The 24433-nt window shown below is 38.1% G+C and overlaps 2 protein-coding genes across 11 annotated transcripts in view; one reads left to right on the forward strand and one right to left on the reverse strand.

The window, feature by feature from the left end:
- The first annotated feature begins 2012 nt into the window (after positions 1-2012).
- The window catches only part of NLRC4 (NLR family CARD domain containing 4), a 35129-nt gene continuing 12708 nt past the window's right edge, over positions 2013-24433 (forward strand). For 2 of the 5 annotated variants that reach the window (XM_010987778.3, XM_031466817.2), the window contains exons 1-8: positions 2013-2220; positions 2608-2748; positions 9748-9866; positions 12818-13078; positions 14612-16606; positions 20076-20168; positions 22048-22218; positions 24061-24153. In XM_010987778.3, coding sequence (XP_010986080.1) covers position 9866; positions 12818-13078; positions 14612-16606; positions 20076-20168; positions 22048-22218; positions 24061-24153 — 2614 coding nt within the window. In that variant the 5' untranslated portion in view covers positions 2013-2220; positions 2608-2748; positions 9748-9865. Of the gene's footprint in view, positions 2221-2607; positions 2749-9747; positions 9867-10792; positions 10972-12817; positions 13079-14611; positions 16607-20075; positions 20169-22047; positions 22219-24060; positions 24154-24433 lie in introns of all 5 variants that reach the window. The other 3 variants (XM_064494618.1, XM_031466816.2, XM_010987777.3) reach the window with 3 other exon arrangements.
- SLC30A6 (solute carrier family 30 member 6) overlaps positions 14211-24433 on the reverse strand; it is a 62995-nt gene continuing 52772 nt past the window's right edge. For all 6 annotated transcript variants that reach the window (XM_064494624.1, XM_064494623.1, XM_064494622.1 and 3 more), the window contains 2 exons: positions 17277-17425; positions 14211-16355 (listed from right to left, as the gene is read on the reverse strand). The gene's annotated coding sequence lies outside the window, so the exon portion shown is untranslated. The remainder of the gene's footprint in view (positions 16356-17276; positions 17426-24433) is intronic.

Consider the following 24433-nt stretch of genomic DNA (forward strand, 5'->3'; position numbering starts at 1 on the left):
GAGGAACTGTGCTGAGAAGAGGATTCTGATCCTCTTTATTGCTGTTAGAGGCAGAACTTAGAATACATCCCAGAAAGGAAAGAGGGGGAAAACAAATAAAAAGATTGCCTGCAGACATCTGAACTCAGCTATGGAAACCTTCTTGAAGTTTTTCCTTCTCTCTGCCAAATACTTCTAGTTATTTCAAATGTTAATATTAGGACAGGATTTCAGTCCCCTTGAAAATCAATATTCTGTCCTCCCATATTTAGTTTATCCTACTAAAGCCTCTTATATTACTGTGTCTGAATTATTAGGCCAATTGTAAGGGGTGAGGATGGGGAATTAAAAATTTATTTTTATATTACATATATATGTATATTTATATTTATATTACATATATACATATATATATATATGAAGCTGAGAATAGTAGATGTAATGTATACCTATTTCCTAAAAGAATCAGTCAAGAAGGTTTGACCCTCCTTTATTAAGGCATATCAGAAAGTTGCCAAATATGGGTTGACCCAATAATTTCCCCTGAGAGTCAGGGGCAGAAGACTAGCAAAATTCCAGAACAATCATTAGAGTTATGAGTTACAAGCCCCCAGAGAGAAAATAATTGTGACTTTTCCCCTCCTTCCCCCTTAAATTGAGAGTCACAGAAGTACAGAAGAGCACTCACGTAGGACATTTAGATATAGTAGCTCAGACAATGTTCAAACAACCCTGGAGCAAGCTGGATAGTCACCATTTTACTGCTAAGAAGCTTAAGTGACTTGTTTTAGTTGCAAGATGGAACCCACACTTGAACTCAGGTCTTTTGGCTCCAGAATCCTGGGCAATTCCATTCTGCCACACTCTCAGGAGAATAAAGGGTGGGGAGAGACTGGGAGGAAGAGCAAAAGGGCAAGAGAGTACATTATTCATTCTAAATACATTGATAACGCCTGACTGCAAATCCATTTGCAAAGAGTTGAGACTTTTGATGATGTGATGAGACCACATGGAGGATGTACTTGAATGAATGTGGATATAATTTTGCTCATTTTACCATAATATACTATAGCATTAGTCTTCTGTGGCTGCTGTACCAAAATACCATATACTGGATGGCTTAAACCAACAGAAATTTATTCTCTCACATTCTGGAGGCCAGATGTCCAACATCAGCATCACTGGGCTGAAATCAAGTTAGCAGGACCACACTCTCTCCGGAGGTTCTAGAGGAGAATCCATTTTTTGCCTCTTCTAGCTTCAGGTGGCTACCAGCATTCCCTGGCACATGGTCACTCAATCTCTGCATCCATGGTCACATTGTCTTCTCTTTTTCTATCTGTTTCATATCTCCTTCTGTCTCTCTTTTATAAGGACACTTTTGGTTGCATATTGTGCTTCCCAGATAATCCAGGATTATCTCCACAACTCAAGACCCTTAATTTAAACACATCTACACAGATACAACATTTATAGATTCCAGGGATTAAGACCTGATATATTTGGGTTGCCCACCACAACACATTTCTACATTTTCCCTGTCTCTCCTGTATCCTGTATCCTGTAACATCATTTGTTATTACAAAGTAATAGGTGTTATAGAAAATCAGAATATACAGATAAAAGAAGAAAACTTAAAATTGCCCCCCAAGAGATAAGTATTGTTAATATTTGGTGCCTATCTCTACAGTTTTTTCTCAATGAACACACATTTACATAAAGGTTTCATTAAATTTTTAAAAAATCCAGCTGCTAGCACAGCCCCTGATCTCACTTCAGAGAAGCCCACCCTACAAGTTGGAAAATGTTGTTACTCCATAGAAAAATCAAAATGTAGAAATATACTTAGGGCAAAACTTAGCTACCCCTCTATGTCAGATGAGTTAATTTCAGAGTGCTCTGTCTGAAGTGAGAAGTTACATAACATAAGAAGTTCATGGTAGATTGTGTAAATATGGGGAAAGAGTACACAAGTATGTCTTTCTCAAGAGACGGGCCAAGGAGATTTCTCCATTTCGGGAGCTGAGTATAAACTGGCTTCCTGGAGTTTGTGACCACAAGCTCAGAACGTGTGTGTGTGGGTGGGAGCCTGTGACTCTTCAGAGTCAGGAGGCTGCCCCATGCATCTTCAGTGGGGGACTGATGGTGGCGGTCCATTTGCTCTGTGCTTACCTTGCCTGGGACTCTGGTGACTGAGAGTTTGCATTTGCAAGAATGCTCCTGGGATCCGAGGTACGGATGGTAAGCATGACTTTGACTACAGTAGCAATAAACTTTAACTGACCAAACCATCTCATTTCATTTCTCTCTCTTTCTTGCTCGGTTAATTATTAAAATTAATACAATTAAATGTTCAAAAAGCTTTGTTTTCAGTTTAAGCTATAGAATAAATAAACTAACAGCAAGAGGATTCATATATTGTGAATGAACAGGAAACAAATGAGTAATTCCTTTCCTGATATGAAGTTCTAGCTCCTGCATCTTTAAGTTCAAGTTTTACTTCTTTCTCTGGCTACTTGTACTTACACTCATCTTGCTTGTGTCCAAACCATTCTTACTATGCTTTGAAGAAAAAAAAAAAAAAAGAAAAGAAAAAAGAACTTGTCAGTGTTTGCCCTTCTCTTACAGTCTCCTGCCACAGAACAGGAAGGCTTCAGATCTATAGGAACACCAGCCTTTGCAGTGAAACAGAAAGCCAGTAAAAAGAAACTTTATTTTAAAAACGTCTTTTGATCCACCAAGAAGAGGGCAACTTGATTGCTCAGCCAGGTACTGTGGGGAGAAAGAATGGGATTTTTAGTGGGTTTTGGAACCAAATATTAAAATTTGGATTTACATTCATTTAAAGTTTGTGTCGGGGGTATGAAAGCCTTAACACTGAAGAATGCGGTTTTGCATGGCTGACTGGCTTTGCTTTCAGGGAGAGTTTTAGGTGTGGTTAGTCTGGTCTGCTGGGATTTCATCGGGTTCTTCAGAACTGAGTTTGAATACACATTAAGTCATTAAGTCAAAGGGATGCACTTGTGCTTGCTGTGAGACAAAGAGAGGGAAAGGACTTTGAAAACACTTTTTGGCCTTATAGAAATGAATCCCACTCTCGTTTGTGAGGCTATTGTTAGAGCTGCAGAAGGTCAGACCTGAAAAGACCTGGGGGCACTGCTTAGTCCATCCATTCCCCTGAATTACTAGAAGGCTGATATCTGGACAGAGAAGTGAAGGGAACTGCCATTCACCCTATTGTTAGGGTCTTTACAGACTTTCAGTTAATCCTTATGACTCTGGAGTAGAGAGGTGGCAAATGTGGAAAGAAGTCAAGTGACTTGCTGCAGGTCATGCAGCTGTCTACACAAGTAGGACAGAACCCTGTCTCCTGTCACTGTTCTTTTAACAGCTCAGTGCACTTCTAGAATACTAATTGTGTTCATCTGCTCAGGCTACCATAACAAAATACCACAGCCCGGGTGGCTTAAAAAACAGAAAGTTATTTTCTCACAGTTCTGGAGGCCAGAAGTCCAAGGTCAAAGTTGCGGCAGGTGAAGCTTCTCCTCTGCAGCTGTCCTTGGCTTGCAGATGGCTGCCTTCTCCCTGTGTCCTCCCGAGACGATCTCTCTTGGGCATGCATCTCTGGGGTCTCTCTTTGTGCGTCTAATCTACTCCTCTTGAAAGGACACCAGGCAGATTGCTTTAGGGCCCACCCTAAAGGCCTCATTTTAATTTAATTGCATCTTTAAAGGCCCCCCCCTCCAAGTACAGTCACATTTTGAGGTACTGGGAGGTTAGGGCTTCAACATGTGGATTTGGGTGGAACACAATTCAGCCCATAATAGTAACAATAATAAGTGAGATTGCTGGAGTCTGTTGGAGATCTTAGACCATTCTAGTTTAGAGCCCTTTTACTAGAAAGGGAGACAGATAATGCCCACTGGCCATGTCTGTCTCAACTGCTTTCTCGGTGAATCTTCACAACAGTCTTAGGCAGTAGGTATTATTCATGTCAGTGTTTCAGATGAAGAAAGCAAGACTCAGGAAGGGTACCATCTAATAAGCTGCAGAATGAGGCTTTGAATTCAGGACTGCAATGATGAAGCTCACACACATTTTCCACTTTTGTGTGCTGCCTCTCTGCTCCCATTATATATATATATATAAATTTCTCTCATTTGTTGTAGGCATGACTCCATAGATGTGGGTTTTATGGTCCTGAAGAACTCTAGTTCTCTAAGGAACGCATGTAACTATTTTGAAGAAATATTCATTTTTTAGAATTAGTTCTAAATATTATTTTCCAAAGCACAAATATAGGAAAAGGACTTCTTCCATGTGACTCAATTATTCACTGGACATCTTGCTTAAGAGTGGGGGTGGGGAAGGTGTTCAGAGCCATAGCCACCGTCTAGGGGAGAAAACTGGCCACAGCCTTGTCCTTTATGCCAGTGGGTAACTGACAGTAGGCTACCTGAGTTTCGGATTACAGGATGATTTTATTCTTGAGAGCAACTAGTAACTAGCCACCGATCTCTGACTTTGTTCCCTGATCTAGTCACAGACATCTTCTCTGTGGGTAGGAAGACTATTCAGTATCCAAACGGAATATGAATTTTGAGCATCTTCAGAATCAGCTGAGATTCCTGCTTGATGATCCATGTAGCAATTTTAATTTATTATTTTAGCAGACAAAGTGACTGGAGGGCTAACTCTGGGATTGGTTTATTCAGTTTGCATGTGAATATAAACAACTTCTCAGCTCCTTCCTCTATCTTCTTCCTCTTTTTTCTGTTCTCACTTAAGCTCTGACCCAGTCAAGGAAGGTCTGATTCCTCCCAGATCCACCCTTTTTGGGGGGAGTGGGTGGAAAGGGAGGAAAGAAACTCAAGTAGCTGCTATTCTTTCCATGTACCAGTCACCATCCCTTGATTGAGGGCTCTCAGCCCGTCAGTGGTAGAGCTGGAATTTGAATTCAATCTTGGCACTCGTTGAGTTGTCCCAGTCTCCATTTTCAGACTCTTTACCCCATGGCTCCTTCCCTCTGCTGCTTCATCTGCTTGCATAATAAGAAATTCATCTGACATCACTACCCAGTGCCAGGATGCAGAAATAACTGAAACGTGAAAAAAGACAGTGCATTCTGAGAGTTTTAATTCTATTTTGCTTTTTTAGAATATACTAATTGTAACACACTTAAATTGATATCATGACCTGCTAATGAGTTCACCAGTTTAAAAAACTGCCCTAGAAAATGCTCTTTCTTCCTTTGACAGCTTTTCTTGCTTGTCTCATCTCTGAAAGCCTCAGAGCCTCTGGCTCATCACACAGACACGCTGGGGCCCAGTTCTTTGGTACCCCATCCAATAGCCATTTAAGAAGAAGTTCCATTTAAATCTCATTTATTTGTCCAGTGATACAAAGCTTGGCCCTAAAAGCATGACTGCTTGTATCTTGGCTGGGTATACCGAGCGTATTTGACATTTAAATAAATCATTTCAAACACCTCCCTCCTTTATATAATTGTATTTTCAATAATAATCATATAACAAAGTTAACAATAGTAATGGCTAGAAAAGAAACTCAGACAGTGACAATTTTCTTTTCTTCTTAAATTTTAATTGTGGTAAAATACATGTAACATGAAATTTACCATCTTAACCATTTTCAAGTGTATAGCTCAGTAGCAGTAGGTGTATTCACATTGTTGTACAATCTCCAGAACTTCTGCATCTTGCAAAATTGAAAGTCTGTATCCATTAAGCAGCAGTTCCTCATTTTCTCTTCCCCATAGCCCCTGGGTGACCACCATTCTATTTTCTGTTTCTATGAATTTGGCTATTCTAGATATTTAACATAAGTTAAAACATACAGTATTCATCTTTTTCTGACTAGCTTATTTCACTTAGAACAATGTCTTCAAGTTTCGTCCATATGGTAGCTTATGACAGGACTTCCTCCCTTAAAACTGAATAATATTCCATTATATATATATATATATATATATATATATATATATATATATATATATATATATATCACATCTTGTTTATCCATTCATCCACTGATTATCACTTGGGTTGCTTCTACATTTTGACTGTCATGAATAATGCTACTATGAATACAGGTGTACAAATATCTCTTCAAGACCTTGCTTTCAATTTTTTGGGTATTTCCCGAAAGTGAAACTGTGGGATCATACAGTAATTCTATTTTAAATTTTCTGAAGAACTATATTCCATAACAGCTGCACCATTTTACATTCCTACCAAAGTGCAGAGTTCCAGTCTCTCCACATCCTTGCCAACATTTGTTATTCTCTGTTTTTGTTTTTAATAGCAGTCATTCTAATGGGTTCGAGGTGATATCTCATTGTGGTTTTGATCTGCATTTCCCTAGTGATTAGTGATATTAAGCATCTTTTCATGTGCTTGTTGGCCATTTGTGTATCTTCTTTGGAGAAATGTCTATTTAAGTTCTTTGTCCATTTTTGAATCTGGTGTTGTTTTATAGTAACAATTTTATTTTATTGAACTTCATGTCTATATAATTATGCAGTAAAATAAATAAATAAATAAAGTAAATATCACAGTATAAAAAGGGAAAAACTTATTCTTACATATTAGTCCAGCATAGTAATAATTAATAATACACTTTCTCAATCCTTACCTTCTGCAACTTTGTCAATGACTTTAGCAAACTGATCATTTTGCATATTTGTGTTCAATAGACAGTCTTGCCAGAATTGTCAATACATCTTTGATCACAGTTGAAGAAGACTTTTTAAAAATTTTAATTTCAAAAAGTTTCTTTCACATGAGGTATCAAATAAAAAATAGTTATTAAGTCTTAAACATAAGGATAAGTTTAACAGAAATTCATAAATATTCTATTTCACATTATATCCAGAACTTGATTGATTCTACTACAATCTATGCCCTTGCCTTTTTACTTGGGAATTGATTCTAATGACTTTTAAATGTCTCTTTAGTAAATTAAATAAACACTCCCTCAGGTGTAAAGCTAGCAGAGGATACAGTGGGGCATTTCCCTCTCCTGGGTCAGTTGGGCTCTGTTAATATCCCAGTAGGTGAGACTCTGATAAAGTAATTGATGCTGAGGTCAGGCATTGTGAGGAAAAATAGGATGTTCTGGGCATATTTTGAAATGATTACTTTCTCCCTCCCCTTGCTGGAAACAAGAGTATTTTTCTCTGCTCTTCACTATGAGAATTTGCTAGGGCTCCTGGAGGTAAAACTCACAAAAGCATGGGGGTCTTCCTAAGACTGACCCCTCCTGGTGATTTCATCTGTCAGACTTGTCCACACTGACCCTCTAGGAATTCGTCAATTAATTTACGGTTTCCTACCTGGATACTGGTCCCTCACAGGAGTGTCTGCTCCTTGTGGGTTTTCTGCTCCAGTAAGTAGTGATTTTGTAGCTACCTGTCTCTTCCATTTGGGGGCAGCAATTTGCCCTGTGACTTCAATTCTATGATAGATGTAAGAGTTGTTCATTTTCAGTTTATTCAGCTTTTTACTTGATGTTAGGATGGAGTTACAACTTCCTTACCTGCAAGACCAGAAGTCAGAAGCCAAAAAAATTTTTTAAATAGAAATTAATAAACTTATTTTAAAATTTATATGGAAATGCAAACAATTCTGAAAAAGAGGAAAATTAAAGAATTCAAACTACCGGATTTCAAGACTTACTATAAGGATAGAATAAACAAGACAGTGTGATATTGGCATAAGGATAGACATAAATCAGTGGAAGAGAATAGAGTCCAGAAGTAGATTCATAAATTCAATGGGTAAAAGATATTCTTCCTAACCAATCATGATGGAAAAACCGGTATGCCTATGAGGAAAAGATGAACCTCTACTCCTTATCTCACATCATAAACAAAAATTAGCTCAAAATGGATCAATGGCCTAAATGTAAAAGCTAAAACTATAAAACCTCTAGAAGAAAACTTAGTTGAAAATTTTTGTGACTCAGGATAACAATGATTTTGTAGACGGGACACAAATAGCATAAATCAGAGAGGAAAAAAATTAGTAAGTTAGACTTCATAAAAATGAAAATGTTTTGCTCGTCAAAAGATGCAAAAGAATAAAAAGCAAACCATTGTATTAATCATGTTTTCATTTTCTGTATTTTATGATGTTTTGATATCTTGGGGCTTTGCTGGCCAGAAGAGACTGCCCCTACCAGGGCTAGCTAATTCCTACGGAAAGAAAAAAAAAACAAAACTACCTATGAATGTGACTTTTATATATCTAAACCAACCGATTCAAAGACCCTATCCCCAATCACCAACTTTATTGAACTCTCACACACCAAGCCAATATTTCCCCTGCCCTAAATCTCTCCTGGGCCACCCTTATAGCCCAGAGTCTGCTGAAATTACTCAAACTATCCAATCTTAAAGTAGTTCAAACACGCCTACTCTGCCTCATCCATTCCTTCCTATGATAACCATTATACAGGCTCCGGGCTAAGCTTTCTCCTTTTTTGCCTCCTGATCAACTCTGGTTCTTTCCCATGAGGCCCCCAGGTGGCCCTGTGTGACACAGCAGGCTGTCCTCGGGAACTGTAAGTAATAAAACTTCTTTCACTGGCATTGACCTTTCCATTTTGTCACTCAGTTCTTTCGATAAATTAAATCCCAGGTACAATCAAAACAACCACAGATGATGAGAAACTAGTCACAATACATATATCTGACAAAAAAAAACTTGCATCTTGAATCTATGAAGAACTCTTAAAAGTCAATAATGAAAAGACAACCCAATTTGTAAAACAGACAAAAGATTTGTCCAGACACTTCACAAAAGATTTATAAATGAACAATAAAATACGTGAAAAGATGCTCAACATCATTAGAAATCAAGAAAATGAAAATTAAAACTATAAAATGAGATACCACTAACCACTCATTAGAATGACTAAAGTTAAAAAGACAGATAATGCCAAATGCTGGAACTTTTGATTTTATCTGCTGGTAGGCATGTAAAATGATATAACCACTTTGAAAAACAGTTTGGCACCATCTATAAAATTAACATACATTCACCATATGACCCAGAAATTCCACTTCTATGTATTTACCTAGTAGAAATGAAAACATATGTCCACAAAGATACTTACATGAATGTTCATAGAAGCTTTATTCATGATAGCCAAAAAACTGGAAACAAATCAAATGTCCATCAACAGGAGAACTGGTAAGCAGATCGATCTGTTCCTACAATGAAATAATGCTCAGCCATAAAAAGGACTGAATTACCAACACCTGTAAACAAAGCAAATCTCAAAAGCATGATAGTAAGTGAAAGGAACCAGACAAGAGTACATACTACATTTGTCCACTTACATGAACTTCTAGAACAGGCTAAACCAATTTATATTTAAAGAAATCAGATCAGTGGTTGCTTTGATGGGGAATAGGAGGAACGAACTATAAAGAGGCACAAGGGAACTTTCCACAGTGATGGGATATCTAAATCCTAACAAGGGTATTACCAACTTGGGTATATATATTTGTCAAAGCTCTTTGCATGTTATTCCATGTAAATTATACCTCAATGAAACTGATTTTTTAAATGAGGCAGTTTAATACTTAACTGATATAGAAGGATCTCAAAAATATAGTATATGAAAAAAAACAGATGTCAAACGTTATGTATAGCTATTTTTTTTAGTGTGGAAGAAAAGAATAAACACGAAAGTGACAATGGTTGCTGCCTGATAGTTTCTGGTTCTGTTTTGTTGGTTTTACAGAATAAGGAAACATTTTAGAGAAAGAAGAGGACAATATTGGAATCATCTTTGACCTGTCTATTTGGAAATAATATTGTCTATTGAGATATAGAAAATTGGAAAGCTTTTATTCAGAACAAGTAAGTATACTGGAAATAAAATCTACCTGATTATGTAGTGTATTACCAAAACTGGATGATGTTGAACGGAAAATCAGTTCATGCCTTCCTCTGATCAGTTATATGTGGAATTCCCATCAAATATTCTTCTGTGATTTTGAGAATTCAGTTATAAAAATGGCAGCCTGTGATAAATGGCAGAACTACAGATAGGCTACGACTTTCACAAAGAGTAACCAGGTGTGTGTTTTAAAATATTGGCCCCCTGCCATCACCTATTCAGTCTTATCTTCCCAGTCAGATAGCAGAGAGCTATACCTGTCAAGATCATTGTGAAGAAACATGATGTAGATCTAAGTGGCAACCAATATGTAACTCTTGTTGTAGACTTGGTGTAGACTGTGCTATCCAATGTAATTAGTATCAGTAGCCATATGTATCTATTTAAATGTGAATTTAAATAAACAGAAATAAAATAAAATTTAAAATTCAGTTGCACATTCACACTAGCGACGTTTCAAGTGCTCAGTAGCCACATGTGACTAATGGCTACACTACTGGGCAGAGCACATATAGAACATGTTCATCATCTCAGAAAATTCTCCTGTACAGCACTAGTCTAAACAGAGAGATTCTGATAAGAATGAATACTGAATGAATGAATGAATGAATGAGCAGCATGGTTTTCATCTAACTACTTGGTAAGAGAGGAGTATGGTAGCCCACACACAGGGAGATAAACATGGTTAGTGATATGAACACCCTAGAGTTACACAGCAGTGCACTTTTCAAATTTTAAAATATTTTATGTCTATGACTTATGTGACTTTATTCAGTCTTGTTCATGAGTCTTTTAAATAGTTAAAGGGTTGGTATCTTAATTTTACAGCTGAAGAACTGTTGCCTTTGAAGGGCTAGTCTTGTGATCTTGTGGTGGTGGTCTCTAGGTCTTTCTGAGGCGACATTTCTTCAGCTGTGAAATGAAGATAGTGACTAGAACCAGACTTAGAAGTTGTCTCCATAGAGAGGATGTAGAAGCCAAGAGAACAGATGAGATCCCAGAGAGAGAGAGATGAGAATGCCTGATGGGCCATGCAGATGGGGATATGGTAACCTTGCAGCTGAGGTGAGTAGCAGGGATCTGCAACAGAGAGGAAGGGGACCTGGGCTGGGGCCCTGGGGGTCTGAATGCCTGATGTGCATTTCAGATGAGGGAAGCCTCGGGGCATTTGGGAGTAGACATCCACTTGGCTGAATCAAGAAAGATTTGAAAACCAGGAGCAGCCTAGCCTAGGAAGAAACCTGGTGCAGACAGTGTCTGAGTGTACAACACCAGGGAGCCATGTCTCCGCACTGTCAGGGACTGCCTGGGAGAGTTAAATCTTGGACAGTCAGACACAGAAATGAGGCAGCTTCTCCAGGGAACTTCACTGTGAGAGGTAAGAGAGCTTACAATGAATACAGACAACTGTTTTGCAGTGATACTCCTCAGAAAAGATTAAATTCTAAGGGGGATAAAATGTACTACTCCTTTGAGAGGTGACAGAAGGATAATGGCTATAAATAGTAGCTAACATGTATTGAGCCATTACTTTTGTATGAAATACTATCCATGAATTCTCATTACAACTTCATAAGTAAAATACTGTTCTCAACTCCATTGTACAGATAAGGAGACAAGAGGCATTTTCAGCACCTCGCTTTAAGTTTCAGCTACAATAACAGGCTATGTATCAGATTCGGGGTGACGTTAAAATGACATGGGGGCCCGTTAAAAACAGTTGTTGAATTTTGTTTTAAAAATTTTGGCAGACCTAGGGAGATAGCTGTCTATTTATTTTGAATATATCTAAGTAGCACATTGGTAGGATATGGCTGTGTTGCCACTTAGGTAATTAAGTTCCATGTATAGGGTTTGTCTGGGTTCTATTAGCTTATACGCTATGTCTTGTTTTTGGGGTTTGGCAGGACTATCTGGTGCGTAGGGGGTAGAACTTGTGGGAGTTAAGGGGGGTTTGTTTAAGCAAGCTAATTACTTGCTTAACAAGTACGTACGTGTATGTGGGTGTATGTGGGTGTAAATTCGAACTATGTCCTGTAACCATTGACTGAATAACACCTTATGGTTTACTGATGCGGGTAAATGATGTTCATTCAAGTCCAGCTTCAATTGATTTGACTGCATCGGGGCCTCAGACGGCCATAGTGGAGTCCTTGCAAGTTACCTCCCTTAAAATTATAAAAATACCAAATGCATGACACCACAGTTATGTGTGGGCATGGGCTGATTAGTCATTGGTCCATCGAGATGTCTTATTTAAGAGGAAAGTGTGGGCGATTTTAGATGAGATGGTCCTGAAGTAAGAACCAGATGCCTGGTAAAGTTCCGGTATAGAAACCCCCACGATTCTTACTGTTTTGGTGAGAACTGATGGTTGAATTTTTGTGATTTTTGTTAGCCAGTTGACATATATTGTTAGCTTGAAATTGGCCACAGTGGAAATACTATAACATGAAGATTGGTACATGCTATGAATTTGGGCCTTTAACCTCAGAGAGCCAGTATGTTCAACGTTTAGCAGCATGGCACCGAAATAGGTTTAAAGAGGTTTAGCAACTTGCCAAGGTTACACAGATGGTAGCAACTGGCAGACGGTATGTGAGGCTCACTACTCATAAGCCCAGTCTTACCACTGTGACCTCCCTGGAGGTCAAGGAACAAGATTACTCGCCTTACTTCATTACCAACGAAAAAAACATTTTGCTGACCAAGGACACTGGGGTTAGGGATGAAGGGCTTTACAGAGCTTTTCTTGAGGCCCTGAAATTCAAGCATTTGGCATCTCCATAACTCAGGATAAGCCCAAAGGAAAAAAATTGCATGACCCTAACTCTCTGGCAACATGATGCTGATGTGCACATTTTATGTAAATAAATAAATGAGTATTTATATTTCCACCCATTCCCCTTAGTGAATTTCATAAAGGAGAACAGTCAAGTCCTCATTCAAAGGATGGGAATGACTGTTACAAAGCAAATTGTGGACGAGCTATTTGTATGGAATGTCCTGAATCACGAAGAAGTAAACGTCATTTGCTGCGAGAAGATTGAGCAGGATGCTGCGAGAGGAATCGTTCACATGATTTTGAAGAAGGGTTCAGAAGCCTGTAACCTCTTTCTGAAATCCCTTGAAAAGTGGAACTACCCTCTGTTTCAGGACTTGCATGGTCTTAGTGAGTATCAGTTTGCTTGTGTCTGTTGTACAGATAGAATAAACCATGAAGATCCAAAACCCCCATGACAGAGCCTTTCCTCCCCTCCCTCCTCATCACACTGGGTAGTGGGCTTTGGTCCTGTTAAGGAATAGCTCAGACACTCTCAGGAATAAAACAACAACAACAACAACAACAACAACTCCCACTAAATTACTCGATGGGGAGGCCAAATGAGTAACTCCAGGGGCAGGGAATAAATTATTTTTATAATCTGACTTCAAAGCAAACTGGGTGGACAATGAAGGCACTTAAGAAGTCAGTGCAGGGGGGACGGTATAGCTCAGTGGTAGAGTGTGTGCTCAGCATGCACAAGGTCCTGGGTTCGATTCCCAGGACCACCATTAAAAGAATATATATATAAAATTACTCTCCCTCAAATAAAATTAAAATGCATCCAAACAAAAAACTCACAAATGAAACAAAATATAAAACATAAAAAAACAAGTCAATGCAGTTTTATTATTTCAGGGCTTGACACTTTCTAGGCAGAATTAAATAATACTAGCTAATGGTGACATATTTCATATTTTTATGAAAATGCCTAAAAACTTCCAAAATGACACATGGTGTTCAGACTTAGTTCTTAAGTATTCTCTCTTTCTAAGCAATAATTTAAATTCACTTTAGTTATATTTCTATTATCACCTAATGTGAGAATGTGGACAGTGTGTGTGAAAATAGTAATAAGATGAATTGTACTGTTTAATAAAATAATGATAAAAAAAAAGTCAATGCAGTAGTAGTTTTCAACATTCCTTAGTCTGTTTTTTATTTTTTGGGGGGAGGTGGGGAGTTTATCATATTTCTTTATGTATTTTTTAATTAATTTTTTTACTTTATTTTATTTTTTAGTGGAAGTACTGGGGATTGAACCCAGGACCTTGCGCATGCTAAGCATGTACTCTACCACTGAGCTATATCCTCCCCTAACAGTCCTTAGTCTGATGAGGCCCATCTGTGGACAAATGGCCCCCTGACTGTGATTCAAGTACCATGGTAAAGAGTCTGATTGACTAAAGGAGCATGATTCTGCCTTTCATGAAATATTTATGTAGTTCTTATTTCTTCAAATTAGTAAATTATTTCATGATAGATTTTAATTAATGTTTAATTAATGTCATTTCATGACAAGATTTTACAGTTAAGGCTTGATCTGCTACAAGTTACTCCTGACCATCATTCTCAGCCATAGCCCCACTTTTCTCACATAGTTTCCTGAACCCAAACTCTGGCTCCTCTGATTTCCAATCAGCTGCTATAAGATTTGGTGGTGGAAAGGAGGAAACAAGGCAAAGGGGAAGTAGGGCAAAGGGTAACAGGGAAAAGCAGAAGTAAATATTTGGAACCCTTTCTGTGAGCTCAAAAATGAGGAGAGAAATTAAAGTCACCAAGGGAAGGTTCTCAGCATCACCCTCCCTTCATCCTCCTGAACTCTAGGTTCTGGGGAGACACAGAATTTGGTCCTCTTTAACCTCACCTCTTCTCTAACAGGTCTTTTTCATCAAATGTCAGAAGAGGACTTAGATGTTTTGGCTCAGGATTTAAAGGACTTATACCACACTCCATCTTTTCTGAACTTCCATCCCCTGGGTGAAGATATTGACATTATTTTTAATTTGAAAAGAACCTTCACAGAACCGGTTCTGTGGAGGAAGGACCAACATCATCACCGTCTGGAGCAGCTGACCCTGAGTGGCCTGCTGGACACTCTTCAGAGCCCCTGCATCATCGAAGGGGAATCAGGCAAAGGGAAGTCCACTCTGCTGCAGCGAATTGCCATGCTCTGGGCCTCTGGAGAGTGTCAGGCTCTGACCAAGTTCAAATTGGTCTTCTTTCTCCGTCTGAGCAGGGCCCAGGGTGGACTCTTTGAAACCCTATGTGACCAACTCCTGGATATACCTGACACTATCAGGAAGCAGACTTTCATGGCCACGCTGCTGAAGCTGCGGCAGAGGGTTCTTTTCCTCCTTGATGGCTACAATGAATTTAAGGCCCAGAACTGCCCAGAAATCAATGCCCTGATAAAGGAAAACCACCGCTTTAAGAACATGGTCATTGTCACCACCACCACGGAGTGCCTGAGGCACATCCGGCAGTTTGGTGCACTGATCGCCGAGGTGGGGGACATGACGGAGGACAGTGCCCAGGCTCTCATCCGGGAAGTGCTGATAAAAGAGCTTGCTGAGGGCTTGTTGCTCCAAATTCAGAAATTCAGGTGCTTGAGGAATCTGATGAAGACCCCTCTCTTTGTGGTCATCACGTGTGCGATCCAGATGGGAGAAAGTGAGTTCCACTCTCACACACAGACCACACTGTTCCGTGCGTTCTATGATCTGCAAATAAATAAAAACAAGCACAAACGTAAAGGGGTGGCTCCCGGTGAAGTTACTCGGAGCCTGGACCACTGTGGAGACCTAGCTCTGGAGGGCGTGTTCTCCCAGAGGTTTGATTTCGAACCAGATGACTTGTCCAGCGTGAACGAGGATGTCCTACTGACAACGGGACTCCTCTGTAAATACACAGCTCAACGGTTCAAGGCAAAGTATAAATTCTTTCATAAATCTTTCCAGGAGTACACAGCAGGGCGCAGACTCAGCAGTTTACTGAACTCTGGAGAGCCAGCGGAGGTGACCAAGGGGAACGGTCACTTACAGAAAATGGTTTCCATTTCAGACATTACATCCAAGTATAGCAGCCTGCTCCTGTACACGTGTGGGTCATCTGACGAGGCCACCAGGGCTGTTCTGAAACACCTTGCGTCAGTGTGTCAACACGGCAGCCTCCTCGGGCTTTCTGTCACCAAGAGGCCTCTCTGGAGGCAGGAGTCTATGCAAAATGTGAAAAGCACCACTGTGCAAGAAACGCTGAAAGACAGAAACATCAATTGCTTTACAGAGTGTGGCATCAATTTATTCCATGAGAGCATGTCCACATCAACCCTGAGGGAAGAATTTGAAGCTTTCTTTCGTGGTAAAAGCTTATATATCAACTCACAGAACATCCCTGATTACTTATTTGACTTCTTTGAAGACCTGCCTAATTGTGCAAGTGCTCTGGACTTCGTAAAACTGGACCTTTACGGGGGAGCTGAAGCTTCGCTGGACAAGGCGGCAGGAGACATAAGCAGGACCCACACTCAAGAGTCCTCAGGAACCTATATTCCCAGCAGGGCTGTGTCTTTGCTCTTCAACTCGAAGCAGGAATTCAAGACCCTGGAGGTCACACTCCGGGATTTCTGCAAGTTGAATAAGCAAGATATAAAATATCTGGAGAAAATATTCAGCTCTGCTGTAAGCCTCAGATTGTGCATTAAGAGATGTGCCGGCATGGCTGGAAGCCTCAGTTCAGTCCTCAGCATCTCTGAGAACATTCATTTCCTCATAGTGGAAGCCAGTCCCCTCACCTTAGAAGACGAGCAGCATATCACATCCGTGACAAACCTGAAAACCTTGAGGATTCATGACCTACAGACTCAACGGCTGCCAGGTATTGTAAATACCAGCAGTTTAAGCTATAATCAAACCTGGCTACTTAATGTGGGAATATGAGTTATCATTTGTTTTGCTTTAAATTTTCTAATGGTTTCTACCAGGTGTCAGGACTTGGAAGGGAGGTGGGAGGGTTGGGGAGAGGGTTCCATTGTCGGGGCAAGGCTGTCAGATTGGGAAGCCCTAGGGAGGATTCTCAGAGCTGAAGCTCTGTGGTCTGTTTGAATAGCTATATGGCGTGTATGGTAAAGAGTGTGTTTGTCTGTGTGTGGGTGTATGTACAGTCGGTTAAGCTTGTCTTCTGTGAACCCTTCCTCTTTTCAGTAACTCCATCTCTACTTAACACTCATTGCTTCCCTGCCAAGTAGCACCCCTCCTGCCTTCAAGCCTGGGAGGAAATCCAGCCTGTAAACTAATCACCTACAGAAACTGGTGGCTAATTGCATCACTGGATTCTCATCTAGGAAGTTGCAGCACATACCCAGCTTCACCCCCACCCCAAGTATCATTCATTTTGAAAGAAGATTTTGGGAAAAGGTTTTGTCTGACATGAAGAAATTTCAGACACATAAATGCTGGGTCAATCTTTCTGGGTAAAGGGGAGTTTCCCCAAATTCAAAATGACACTGAAGGTGAGTGGCTGTCTTACCTGTGTAGACCAGCCTTACCTGTGTAGATCAGCCCTGTAGCCCAGAGCAGGGGCTGCTGAGTGGTGTGAAGCTACGGGCTGGCTGGAGCCTTCCTCTACTTGACTGTAATCTGGGATTCATTTTCATCCACAAATAATTTCCCATTCGGCTCTGCCTCCCTTGTCACCCTGTAGAGGACATTTTCTATCATTTTAGGAGCCTAGAATCTTTTGCATAGATAATCTTCGCAACCTCCTACTCAATGCAGGAGTTCCTGCTTTAAGATTCTGGATAGTCACCCAGACGACATTAGACTACTTTCTGTCAGGAAGGTAACCATCTCCTTTTGATGGCTATTCCTTTGTTCTGATCTTGCAAACCAGTCGCTTATGTGCTGAATTTGGCCTCTGTACAATTAAATTTTTTCTTTTTAATATTTGCCAATATTTTAATTTACTTTTTGAGTAATAGAGTCACATAGTTCAAATTATAAAACAACTACGTGAAAAGTCTCCTTCCTTTCCTTCTCCCCTAACCAAAACTCTTCTCCCTGAAGGCGTTGCCACCATTTTGAAATTGGGAGATGTCATGTGAAAATACAGGTTTCTCTTGAAAATTATGGATTGGCAACTGCAGGCCCACATCCTCCCTTGGTAACAATTGACTAGAGCTTCATGATCTGCTCCTATGCTCTTTGGGCAAGACACATAATCTCCAGTTGGGCATAGAGCCCACCCATTCTACTTCTTGTAATAACATCATTTCCCTGACCCTCTTTTACATTTCAGTTTGTAATCAGCACTTACTTTTTTTATAGCTAGAATCTAGTTCCCTGTCATTTATACCTAAGGTTGGTTTCTATTTTTGCCCTCCAAGTCTCTTCAGCATCCTCCTAGGTCATCTCATTCTATTGCTGAATAGCCATTGTATGGATATACCACAGTGTGTTTATATAGTCACCATTGAAACACATGTAGGTTATTTCTAGTTTGGGCAATTATAAATAGAGCTACTATAAGCATTCTTGTGCAAGTTTTTGTGTGAAAATAAGTTTTCGATTCACTTGGGTAAATACCTAGGAGATTGATTGCTGGGCCATATTACAAGTGCTTGTTTAACTTTTTAAGAAACTTCTAAACTATATTTCACTTTGACAATTTACATTTTCAGTAGCAATATATGAGAATTTTAGTTGCTCTGCATTCTTACTAGCACTTAGTATTCTTTGCGTTTTTCTACTTTTGTCATTTTACACTAAGAAAAAATAAAAATCAGACAATACTGAATGCTGATGAGGATGTGGAGCAACTGGAACTCTGTGTGCAGTGTTACCTCATCAGAGTTGGCTGATAAAAGTTGAAAATTTTTCATGTGCATTTGCCATAGTGGTGAAATGTCTGTTCAAATTTTTATCCATTTTTAATTGGGTCAATTTGTTTTCTTAATGTTCAGTTTTAAGTGTTCTTTATATATTCTGGATATAAGTCCTTTGTCAGATAACTAATTTGAAAATATTTTCTCCCAATCTGTAGCTAATCTTTTCATTCTTTTAACAGTTTCTTTCACAGAACAAAAGTTTTAAATTTTGTTGAAGTCCTTTTTTTTTTTCTTTTATTTCTTTTTTTCCTTTTCTTTTTTTTTTTTTCTTTATGAATCATGGTTTCAGTGTCATATCTAAGAACTCTTTTCATAACCCCAGGTCATGAAAATTTTTTCCTGTATCTCCTTTTAAAGTTTTATGTTTTACATTTAGATCTAGGATCCATTTTGAGTTAACATTTGTGTGAGGTGTGAAGTTTAGAAAAGGTTCATTTTTCTTCCTTATGAATATCCAGTTGTTTTATTTATTGAAATGACTATTCTTTCATGTTTGAATAGCCTTTGTATCAGAAGTACTGGGGATTGAACCCAGAACCTCACATATGCTAAGTGTGTGATCTACTTCCATTGATCTAACATTTGCCAATACCCTTGTCTATCCCTTGCCAATTCAATTTCTTTAATAGTTATATAGGACTATTCAGGTTACTTATATAATATTGGATGAGTTTTAACAGCTTCTGGCTTTCAAGAAATTGGGCAATTTTATCTATGTTGTCAAATTTATGTGTGTAGATTTGTTCATATTATTCTCTATCCTTTTAACATCTGCAATTTCTGTGATAATATCCTCTTTCATTTCTGATATTGGTAATTTGTTATTCCTCACTTTTTTCTTTGTCAGTCCTACTAGAAATTTATCAATTGCATTGATCTTTTCAAATATAAAGCTTTTAATTTTCATTGATTTTTCCCTATTGTTTATGTTAGCAATTTTTAATTGATTTCTGCCTTTATCTTTATTATTGTATTGCTTCTTCTTGCATTAGGTTTATTTTGTTCTTCTCTCTAGTTTCTTAAGTAGTAAGCTTAGGTTATCAATTTGAAACCTTTCCTTATTTCTAACATAAGCATTTAATGCTCTACACCTCCCTTTAAGCACTGTTTTAACTGGAGATTTTGATGCGGTTTATTTTTATTTCTGTATTTTTCAAAATATTGTCTAATTTTTCTTAAGACTTCCCATTTGATCCATGCTTGTTTAGAAGCATGTTGTTTACTTTCCAAGCATTTGGAGATTTCCCAATTATCTTTCTGTTATTGTTTTCCAGTGTAATTCCATTATATTTGGAACACATGCTTTTAGCTAAGGAAGATGTCCATCTCTGACAAAAAATATAGTTTTGTGTGAACTTCATGAGCATTTCTTGCCCATAATGACACCTAAAAATTTTTGATTGGTAATAGGAATCTAGTGAATGATAGCTGAACACAGTCCAATCTCTTTTCTTCTGGCAGGTGGTCTGACTGACAGCTTGGGTAATTTGAAGAACCTTACGAAGCTCATGCTGGATAATGTTAAGATGAATGAGGAAGATGCTATAAAACTAGGTCAGAGTTTTGTTTCTCTAATATTTCTATTAATATAAGTTTGATAATAAGAACAGTTAAGACTCTTTGATGCTGGCTGTTTCTATACAGGGCAAGTATACCCTTATGTCCTTGTGACTACGTTGGTGTTCCTTGACATTTTCTCCACTCCCATTCCAATCTCTCAGCACCCTTTTATGTAAATTGTACACCCCCAGATTGTAATCCTTTTGGGGACAGAAATCATGATATGTTTTTATCTCCCCAGCTGATTGACTACGTTTATATTTAAAACATAGAAGCAGGATAAAAAAGTTTATGCTGTATTTCATAATTCAATAAAACTTCATAAGTTGAATGAGACACAAGAATGAACGTGGACCACGAAAGCTTCAGGAATACAAGCAAAATGTGATTTATCAAAGGGAGCCAGGCCCTCGAGGACAGGGGGGATTCCCACTGAAGCTGTTTTCCCTCAATGTCCCTACTTTTTAAAATTTTTTTTGCTCTTTTCTCCCTCCTGTTTGCCCTCAGTTAAATGCTTTCTTATACATTCTTTTTCATTTTGGTTCCTGCCTAAAGACAACCCTATCCTACAATTTAAACATGACTGACATTTTTTCATTATATAGCCTGCATGTGAATATCCAAATTGATTCAATCTTCAATAAACATTTATTGGATGCCTACAAGTTACCCAGAATAGCAGAGCTGGAAGGGGCCTGAGAGCATCTAGTTCAACTCTTATTTTACTGCCAATGGAACCTAGAACAGTTTATTGACTTGCCCAGGGTCTCACCAATTATTACAAAGGGTTCAAAAATACCTATCTGAGACAATCTGGTGCTACCATTAAGGAATCAAAGCCTGGGACTGAATAAACCAGTCTAAATTACTATTTATTAAAGAGTTATTGCACAATAGACACTGAACTAAGTACTTTTACATACTTCCTCTTCTTGAATCCTCACAATAGTCCTAACATGTAGGTATAACTATCCCTAAAGCCACAGCTAAAAGACTGAATAACTTGCCCACATTTGCACAATTATTAAGTATGGGATCCAGGAATCAAACTGACTGCAAAATTCATGTTCACAATCTCTAAGTTATGTGTACTCTCATGACAACAATTAACATGTACCTACTGCGTGCCAGGCACCACACTAAGTACATCACATACATTCTCTGCAACCCTCCCACAGTTCTTCAAGGTAGATATTATTAAAACAATATATTTTTTTCTATAGGTAAGAGTACCATCAAGATAAGGAAATATTTTAATTACACAAAGATATGCCTAGTCAATCTTAAACTCCACATCAGCTTTAGACCTAAGAACAAGGAACATTTCAGAATGTTTTCAATTGTATTTTTGACATAAATTCCACCTCATTAAACATGCTGCATTGGATGTCGTTTTCATCGTAAAGCATCAGGGAGGCCACGTATCTTACAGTCACAAGCAGGATTCTACACTAGAAGCACACTAAGGAATGGAAGTTCCTGAGCTGCCCCTCTGAATTCAGCTTCCATTCCTCCTAAGATTATTGAGGGGATTAAAGGGAGAGTGCTCATTCAGAAAACTTCATTCTATGAAAAAAGTATGGTAAAGATATATGTTGATACCCATTAAAATTCTACACATATACTATAGTTTTTTTTTTCATGTTACTAAGAGAATGGCCTGCTAAGCGAAATTTGTATGGTCCAGGAGACTGGAAAGTGATCATTGAAAGAAAAACAACTCTCCTTGGATTTTCATAGCTCAAGTTCTCTACAGAAAGAGCATGGCAAGGTCTCTGTGCAATTGTTTTTTATCTTCTTTTCAGCCCATTAATCTGCAGTTATATCAAATTAACTTGGTGTCCTAATGCATTTCCTTTCCATCTATTTGCAGCTGAAGGCCTGACAAACATGAAGAAGATGTGTTTACTTCGTTTGACCCATTTGTCTGATATTGGGGAAGGAATGGATTACATAGTCAAGTCTCTGTCAGCTGAACCCTGTGACCTTAAAGAAATCCAATTAGTCTCCTGCTGCCTGTCGGGAAATGCTGTGAAAATTCTAGGTAACTGCTGCGTGCATTTACTGAATGAAAACAGTGTGAGAGAATATATGATACTTTTATACTAAGGCCCTGCTAAGTCTCTCAAATGGAGATTTAATTTTTAGAGAAACTGGAAAAGATAATAAAGACTTCTATGTAATATCTAGCCTGTTTTTAATAATCTTCTGTATGATTGAATGAAAATTTCTTATAGATGACTGACAGGAAACAATCTCAGGATAAGTGAAGATGTTATAATTTTAAGAGAAGGTAAAGAGGAAGAAAATAAGAAATTGGTGTGTGAAACTTGACACGTGTCCTGTTATATAATAACTGCTTTATGAAAATTTGAACAAATGGATAAATAAATGATTGAGAAGCAGAGAGAGAAAGTTCCCTTAAATGTTCTCAGGCCTTCCAGTTCTCACCTATTGCCCTGTTAAGGTGGAGGTGGTACATTAATATAAGAGTTGAGTCTTTTGAGTTCCTAAATGGTACATATACCAAATATGGAGAAACCTTTGCATATTTCTGGATAAACTGGATATGTTCAATTCACATATTTTTTAAATTTAGATTTTGGAAAAAAAAAAGATAATCTAGCCCTTTTAAAACAGAATACAACATAGCTAGGAGTCTGTAAGGTTTACTAAGGAAATCATTTGTATATTAACATAAACCAAAAGCTAGAGAAACCCATGATTGGAAAAGGCCAGACAAACACTGGGGGCATGAGAATGATGAGCATACTACTTTACTTCTCTAATTGTCCTGAAGAGAGATAGGTTTAGAACTGAAAATACCAATTGTACCCTTTTTAAGAGGAGTTCTGTGGGGTTTTTTAAAGCACCAAACCCCAGGAGTTTTATTCTAAGAAAACCCCAGAACCCTTTACTCTAAGAAAAGGGTTCATATGATTGATGAAAAATAACAATAGCTAATATTATAACAAGAGTATGTACTCATTAAAAAATTATTTTTAAAGAAGCTTTTTTTCTAATCAGTCTTGATAGGAAAAACTTCAAATAGATTAAACAACCATGATGAATATCTGTAATGAAGAAAAGAATTAAGCAGTTCTTAGCCAGAGTGATAGCATTTTATAATTAACGTTTGCATGTAAAATAGTTATCCAAATTTTTTACCTCAAAATATTTGTGTCTTTGTCATTAAAATACATCTCTTGTAGATAGCATGGAGTTGGATCTTGCTTTTAAAAAATCTAATCCTATTAATCTGTCTTTTAATTCGAGTGTTTGATCTATTTACATTTAATGTAATTATTGATATGATTAGGTTTCCATCTGCCATTTTGCTATTTGTTTTCTATTTTTCTCATCTGTCTTTTTTTTTTTTTTTTTTACTTTCTAAGTTTTTATTATTAGCATCACAACCATGACATTAACAAAATCATCTAAACCGAAGTACACAGAGAAGAGCTTATCTCACCTGTTTTTGGTTCCTTTGTTTCTCCCACATGATAAGGGCATTTTAGAATTGGAAGAAACCTTACAGTTTATTTAGTTCCACTTCCACATTCTAAAGATGAGGCTTAAAGAAACAGAGTGACTTTCCTAAAGTGACATAACAACTGTATTCCAGGCTACTTTAGGTTTTTTGTGAATTGAAGGTTATTAGTCAGAACTAAAGAACAGGAAACAGCTGTTCATCTTTCATCCTCATGGCAACTGGGGGTTAAACCTACCCAGATACCTTTTGGAATAATTAAATCAATCAAGTCAAATAATGGTTTGTATACTATCAAGAAAGAAGGCAAGAACTCAGAATTCTTCTAATGATATTTTAAATGCAGATACAGTTTCCTGAAAAGTCTTTTTGTTTTGGATTAATTTTTTCCCCCAGCTCAGAATCTTCACAACTTGGCCAAACTGAGCATTCTTGATTTATCTGAAAATCACCTGGAAAAGGATGGAAATGAAGCTCTTCATGAACTGAGTAAGACTGACAATTTAGCCAAAATCAAATACTCAAATAGTCAGAAAAGCGTACCCTGATCCCTGAGGTTTCTTTTATTAGGTGAACCTCACGTAAGTCATTTAGCTCTTTCTTAAACTGCCCTTAAGGCACACTGGCCCATGGCTTCTGAGTTACCAGTTTTCACGTAGTTACTGTACCTGAGGCTCCCATCTCCTTGCCATCTCCGAGGGAGCTAATGTCTGAGAGTAAGTGATATTGAAGACAAATTTGCTTATGGAGTTAATGATAAGATTTTTAA

The sequence above is a fragment of the Camelus dromedarius genome, chromosome 15, assembly GCF_036321535.1.
Source record: "Camelus dromedarius isolate mCamDro1 chromosome 15, mCamDro1.pat, whole genome shotgun sequence".
Taxonomy (NCBI): Eukaryota; Metazoa; Chordata; class Mammalia; order Artiodactyla; family Camelidae; genus Camelus; species Camelus dromedarius.